Below are 7,632 nucleotides of genomic sequence, written 5' to 3'. Positions count from 1 at the left end.
TCTTTTTAAAGACGACGTTGCTTGGCAAACTTGACGTTACGTCTTTATAAAAACGATGTGGGTTTTGCTATAGACAACGTATCAGCCGGGCGTTCTGGATGCGGTCGTTACCTGGCGCTGGGTGATGGTCACGATCGCTGCCTCTCGTGCCTGGGGAAGCACGCTGAGGTGGCTTTGGTGGATTGCTCATGCTCCCATTGCGGGGGTATGACCATCTCGGAGTTGTGGACCGGACTCCGTTACCTGCAAGGGGGCGGAGTGCCCGTGCCACTGCCCGTGCCACTGCCCAGATCTAGGGTTCCCTCTGGTGGCAGCCGGGGGCGTCCTTTTTCTGGTGGTGGGCGGACTCACGGTGAGGAATTCCCCTAAGAGAGAAAGGGGATGCCCAAGCCCGCCGGCACTTCGAAACCAGCGGAGCTCTCAGGAAGAGCAGGCTGGACCCTTCCGGTCGGTACCACCTGTTTCTTCCGAGGCTCCCCCCGACGATCGGATGTCGATTGCAGCATCGGAGGGTGAGCCAGAGCTTTCTGGAGAGGAAGATTCGGCTGCGTTGCTCTCCTCCGGGACCGTAACAATGCCTGGATCGGATCCAGAAATAATGGCTAGCATCCTCCTGGGCGCTGGCTCGTGGCGCCTCGCTGACAGATATTTGTAGGGCTGCGGGCTGGGCGACCCCTAACACATTCGCTAGATTCTATAGCCTTCGTGTGGAGCCGGTATCCTCCTGTGTTCTCACCTCAAACGGGTAGAAGCACTGAGAGGCCCCGGCTTCGGGTCGGCTTGCAAAATCACTCCAGAGAGTCCATACAGTAGACCCTGTTGAGTTCCTCCGTCCCCTCGGCAGCCAGACGTGGCGGAGCGTCCGGCGCCAGGCCTTCACTCGCTGAATCCTCGAGAACCGGTAGAAGGCTGGGTTCCATATGTAAGACCTAAGTGGATCTCATATGTGTAAAGTCCACGGTATAGTCTTGAGCCCGTGTTTCCCCGGCAGACTTCTGCCATTCCAAGAGGGTTCAATCACCTCCATTCTTCCATATGCACCTAAGGGATGTTCATATGTGTATTGCTTCCGAAACCTCCTTCGGGAAGGTTCGAGCTTCCGTAACGCCCCTGTTCCAAGTAGAACGGGTACGTTTTCCTAGTGTTATCCAGTCTTACTCATTGGGTAGTGCCATTGCAGCAGTAGCTGGTCCTCTTGTGAAGAAGCCCTGGCCTACGCCAAAAAATAGGGGCGCAGGTGGCTTCCACAGGACACTGGAAGGGGCAGTAGCTGTGGCCCTTTGGTAGGATCCCAATTTCGTCGGTCCTCCGACGTGACGTCGAGAGTGACCGACTGAAAGGGAACGTCTCGGTTACGTATGTAACCCTCGTTCCCTGAAGGAGGGAACGGAGACGTCACGTCCCGTCGCCACAGCTCCTGTACCACCGCTGAGCGGCCGGGTCACCGGCTCGGCTCCTCAGCGAAAACCTGAATATGCGCTGCACCTGCTGCCTACTTATACTCACGCTGTGATCAGCAGCAGCTGGATGCAATAATCGCATGCCAATGTGCATTGGCTCGTTTAGTTTACACTCGAAGCAGATTGGTCCCTCTAAGCGAGATCCCAATTTCGTCGGTCCTCCGACGTGACGTCTCCGTTCCCTCCTTCAGGGAACGAGGGTTACATACGTAACCAAGACGTTCTTCTGTGTCTTCACGTTCTATTAGTTCTACAGCTTCAGTTTCGGAACTTTCACGCTTAGTAACACATACAGCTGTTCCCTCACCACAGTGCAACAGTGAAAAGGGACCCCTTTCAAACAGTGTTGCGTTCCGAACGTTGTTTAAGCGACATACACTGGTATTGCGGTATTTAAAAAATTCATATCATAACAAAAATAAACACCGGTATTCGGTATGAACCGGTATACCACCCAGCACTAATAATAAGTCTGCTCTTGGCACAAATCAGCAGTTTATTGTTAGAAAGGTTGCAACAAAATTCACCATCAAATGTCTGGGGTCACCATACAACCTCACATTCTGTACCAGTCAATTGATGTCAACATTTTGTTCACTAACAAATGAAAAGTGCTATTTGGTCAGACCGCTGTTGATGGTTAAATTCTCATTGAGTCTTGTTGGGGTAATCATTAGCTGTTGTCAACTGGGCTCTTGGTTAGCATGTCTGCATTGGCTCTGAGAGTCACTGGCGGAGGGCTGTGTTTCAGAGGTGATGAACAGTCTACCTGCTACACTATGTGCTGGTGACATATATATAAAAGCATTAGTAAGCCTAAAGGCTCATTTATACTTCTGTGTCATTGTCCGCGTCAACGTGCAGTACGCATGCAAACCGCTAGTCAGCAGTGTCCACGGGCATGTTGCTGGTGTAACCCGCAGTACCACGGCAAAAGCCGAAGAAGAAGCGGCTCGTCGGAGAAGCATTATAGCCGTGACGGCGGCAAATATATATCAAATCATTAAATCATTATTTAAAACTACAAAAAGGAGACAACAACGGAACAAGAGATGATGGTATTCTTTCAATCTGCACAAGGACTTGTACCACGGCAGATCAACATTGTTTGTTGCGGACAACTACTGATGTATAATGCTACGTAGTATAATAAATAAGACACTTGTTCTTAGCTTTGTTTTATTTTATATAAGAAGGTGTAACATTAAAATATATTAAAGTGCACATAAACGCACACAAAACTCAAGTACATATGGAGGGAGGGGTTCTTGCAGACCAATCACAGCGCTTGCGATCTACGTAGAATTGACGCGCTGTTAGATTTTTGGAGAGGTGCACGTCAGGCTACGGCGTATGGGTGTGCGTCTATGCGTAAGCTACGGCGTAGGTCCGACGCAGAAGTATAAATCGGCCTTAAGTCTGTTCTATGCCCTGTGGTGTACTCATAGGTAGTCTGTTGTGGGTGCAGTTCGACGACAACACCATGACAGCCACGTCTTTCAGTTACACCATTTTTGGACAGTGTGTCTTTGTCACCCTCTTGCTGACTGAAACGCCTCTGCCTCAGCCTTCATTGTGGGAATCGGTCAATGAGTACGTTGAATGAAACTCTCCCTGATAAATATTTAGCCTGTTCAACACAGACTCTGCAGGCTAGGCACAGAGAAAGAACTCCTTGAAATAATCATGCTAGCGAGAGGCCGTTTGCAATCATTGGAAACAAAACAAAACTGGAGAATGAGTACAATTTCATTCTTAGACAAAAATGTTCTACTCTAACCCCCGGTTTCACAGACAAGGCTTAAGCCTAGTCCCAGACTAAAATCTTGGAAAAGTCTGAGCTGTGTCAACTGAAAGAAACTTGCACTGACTGATCTTAAAATATATCAGTGCCTTTGTTTTGTCTCAAGATGCACACCAGTAATGTGTTTTCAAAGGCATGTTTATGAAAAATTACTTGGGCTTAGTCTAAACCCTGTCTGTGAAACCAGGCCTAAATGTTCTAATTTAAACAGGCTCATCATCTCCACTACCTTTTCATTGACTATGTTGGGCCCTATGAAATCTGTTTTATTTTTTCCCAAATTCTGTGTTTTCTGTTAATTTTTCTGGATTCTGTTTTAATGGTTTAATTGAATTTTAATAACTAAAAAGAATGTCTAATCAATCGAATTCATAAAAGTATAACAATGTATTAATTTATACAAATGTAATAATAACAGTGCCCTATGAAATGTTTTATGTATTTTTTTTATTTTCAGGATTTTCTGTTTTATGATTGCATACAATGTTTGTTTTTTTTTAATCACAAATGGTGGTAATACAATGAATGCATATCAATTAAACGATTTAATTAATCTTTTAAAATGTAATCAAATGTAGCAATTCCTTATATTTTTTGGAAAACAAAATTGCTGCTCAACAGAACTTTACAGTTTAAATTAAAACATGGATTAAAATTTGTGTGATTTGTTCCTTAAATTTTTTGTTATAAATGTTTTAATGGTACTCCAATAATCGTATTATTTTAAAACAAATACTTTTTTTTTACAGTGTATATTGAGACATCAGACACTGAAAACACCACGAGCGTCATGTGTTCTTGAGTATGTGTAGATGAAACTGTGCTTCTCATTCACATAGAGAGACATACAGAGCATGCAGACGTCATATTTCAATAGCAGTCTTTTTGCGGTTTAATATTCACAGGCTCTAGAACCATACTGCGATTAGGTTATGTATACAGCCTTACTTTTGATTTATTTATCCAAATTTTGCCAAATTATGTGGAATGGGCCCAAATTATGTCTACCAAAATATATGTGTGATCAGTAGATTTCTAATGGTTGATATGAGGCTTTTGAGCAGAGCAAAAAGAGCCTGTGCTTAAAGAGCTTGTGTCTTTGTCAAGCATGCTAGACGTAGGGTGACACATGCTGGTGGTAAATATCGAGCATGGTAAAGACTGTGTTATATAACGTTTGTAGGTAGCTGTGTTTGTGCGTCTGCGAGTGGGCAGGACTGCTTATTTACATTTGGAAACATGTATTGCAACAATAACGAAGGATGCGTCCCAAACAAGTCAAAATGAGGAATAACTTGTTATTATGGGGTGTTTGCAACAACAGGAAACCATTTTAATTTGATGAGCAAAATCAGAAACTTGTTTCATTAATATAGAATTCTTCTGGTGTGTTGACCCAGGTGTGAGAATTGGATAATTTTCAACAGCTTAAACTGCGACTCATCCAATCAGAATTTTTAATCAGAATTTTCCATTTTATAAAGTTAGTTTTTGTGTTTGAGTCTTGTTTTTATCCTATGTTACACTACAGTTTTAAAGTTTAGGGTCAGTTTTTTGAGAATGAAATTTATTCATTTGACAATTAAATTGATCTTTCTATTCATTCTGAAATCCTGAAAAAATATATAGTGGGTTCCACAAAAATATCAAGCAGCATTTAACTGTTTTCAACATTGATAATAATAAGACATGTTTCTTGAGCACCAAATCACCATATAATAGTTTTTAAATGCTACACTCATTCGTAAAAATAAATAAACAAATTAATTCATTAAATCTGATCAACTAAAAAAAATAATTTACATTTTAAATAAATTTAAATGGATTATACAAATATAGGTGTTATCACATGGTTATTTAATATATATATATATATATATATAATTTATTATTATTATTTTTTCCAGCTACAATAACTACATCTATAAAACAATTGGAACTTAAGTAATATTTTTTTTTATAATACTGTCAATGTATGTTAATAATTGTAATTTTATTATTTTTGTGAGTATAAACTACAACAATAATAAATAAAATAACTGTAAATGCGATATAAGGTTGTGGTCTAAATTTTTTGGTCTGGCTATGTTAATGTAGAATGCCACTGCATTTCCGCACTTATATTTTTCTGCAACAGACATTCAGGCGATCACTAAACAATATCCTTGATGTAAACAAAAAATGTTCACCAAAAGCGCATGATAATATTGCAGAGAAAATGGTTATTATTGATTGTTTCTTACATTTTTTTTTTTTTTTTTTTTTTTCAATCTGGTGAGCAGAAATATTTTTATGACCATTGCTGGTCATTCATTCAAATAAATGAATTCACCGTATTTTGTTGTCGTATGATGCCAGTTCCTTAAACTTAACTTATGGCGCTTTTCCACTGCATGGTACGGTTCACTTTTGGGTTTTTTTTCACTGGGTACAGTACCTGGTACTTTTTTTTAGTACCACCTCGTTTGGGGTTCCGAGTGAACCGTACCGTTACCAAAACGTGACGTGTAAACTCTGCTGATCATGGATTGGCCGGAGAAAGTCGTCACTACCTGCATCACTGAACTTGCGATACAAACACAACAGAACCGCTAGATTTAAATCAGCACAGCCAGCGAAGGATCGAATGCAACCGTTTTGAACGAGCATACCTTTTTTAACAATCAAAAATGGCTGTTTCGCTGTCTGTTGAGGAAGTACAGACATTCCTCTCGTTGATAGCCGAGGAGCGGATCCAGCGAGAGCTTGATGGGGTGATGCAGAATGAAAAAGTTTTTCAGGAGTCACGGCAGTAGAGGCGGCTCAACTATAACGACTTGTGAATAATCCCGCCCACTCTAAAACGGTACTAAACTGCAGTGGAAATGCATGCCGAGCCGAGCCGTGCTGTGCCATACTGAGCTGTGCCAAGCCGAGTCATACCACGCAGTGGAAAAGCACTATTAGTTTGATCTCTGTCACATTACACAACACCTGAGCCATTGAATGTTTTAGATGAACATGATAAGGAACCAAAATGGTATCCACAAACCTTGACCTTGATCAAATTCTCCTGTACTGACTTGTGGCTCTGCTGCTAAGTTCATTAAGTGATTCATTCAGAATGTATTGGGTCATGTTATTGACTCAATCCCCTGAGGAAAAAATAGTATGTGGACTTGTGTGGTGGCCTTGTGGACAGACTGAAGAAGTAAATTTGTTGAAACTCAAATCTAAAAAGACATTAACGTTTATTTGACCCATCTGTTCCGTCATTTGAAGTCTGTCTTTCTCTCTTTTGAGGGTGCAAATGGTGCTAACTGTCTCGGCGATATTGTTCACTAACAGACATGTTGCTAGGATATGAAATGACTTCAGTTAGCACTGAGTTTCAGTGCTATGAAAATGACCATGGTGAGTGAGTGGTTTGTCTTTCAAACTTTTACTGAAAGCGTATTTAGAAATAAATGCAATATTTGCCACCTATATTCTATCACGTCTTGTTTATCTGATAGTAAAACATTTGTTTGAGGTTTCCTGTAAATGTGTGACTGTAAGCAGGGCTCCAGACCAAAAAAAAAAATCCATGGGCTCCTATAAGAAAAACAAAATTAGGCAACAAAGTATTTTTTTTAAGTGCCACAGAATAAACATGTTTTATTTATTTATTCAATTATTTTTTAACACCCTAACATTTCAGTCATACCGTCATGCCTTTTTTGTCTCAACTATATCAGCATTTTAATCCATCTTGTAGATGTGCTGGGAACTAAGGTTCACTTAAAGTAGGATCTAAACATCTTTTCCAACTTGAGAACTGTATACAGTCACAAACTGTTTATTACACAGGATCTGTGCCAATATCACGGCCTATAACTATGTCAGCATCACTTGCCATTGAGTGTAGTTTGGGCTCCTCCTCAATGCATCCTATAAATGTTGTCATATGTCTTGCACACATCCAGTCTGTTTTTCTTCATTCATAACATGCAGTTATATAGGAGGTGTTGAATTTTATCTTTAGCTCCTTGCATTCTTTCTTATCATGTAGACAACAGATTAAGGGAAAATTTGAATATGCAATATAGCGTATATATTTAGCAAAATGCTCCTCTTTATAGTTATTTTTTCTAGCGGACTAATGATTTTATGGACGCCAAATGGTTTTGAATCTTATAATATTCCTTTTGATGTCCATTCATGTGTATTTGGTACTATAGTAGTAAAGAGAAAGATATGATGGGTTCAAGTGCCGCTTGAACTGAGGTGCTAAAGCGATCGCTCATGCCACATTTATATGCGTCAAAATGGTATTTATTGTTTGAATTTCATTATGAATTTGGCAGAATTTTAAAGCTGATACTTTGTTTATTAAAAGGTGACAGTGCA

The 7,632-nt window shown here is 40.6% G+C and overlaps 1 protein-coding gene across 1 annotated transcript in view; it reads left to right on the top strand.

Annotated features, from left to right (window-relative positions):
* The first annotated feature begins 2,164 nt into the window (after positions 1-2,164).
* Positions 2,165-7,632, top strand: part of LOC107593005 (insulin-like growth factor 2 mRNA-binding protein 2) — a 66,387-nt gene continuing 60,919 nt past the window's right edge. The window contains exons 1-2 of the mRNA XM_016282589.1: positions 2,165-2,213; positions 2,909-3,053. Coding sequence (XP_016138075.1) covers positions 2,165-2,213; positions 2,909-3,053 — 194 coding nt within the window. The remainder of the gene's footprint in view (positions 2,214-2,908; positions 3,054-7,632) is intronic.

The sequence above is a fragment of the Sinocyclocheilus grahami genome, unplaced genomic scaffold (genome assembly GCF_001515645.1).
Source record: "Sinocyclocheilus grahami isolate Dianchi unplaced genomic scaffold, SAMN03320097.WGS_v1.1 scaffold162.1, whole genome shotgun sequence".
Lineage (NCBI taxonomy): Eukaryota > Metazoa > Chordata > Actinopteri > Cypriniformes > Cyprinidae > Sinocyclocheilus > Sinocyclocheilus grahami.
The sequence above is the reverse complement of the archived record's forward strand: the minus strand, read 5'-3'. Positions and strand labels throughout refer to the sequence as shown.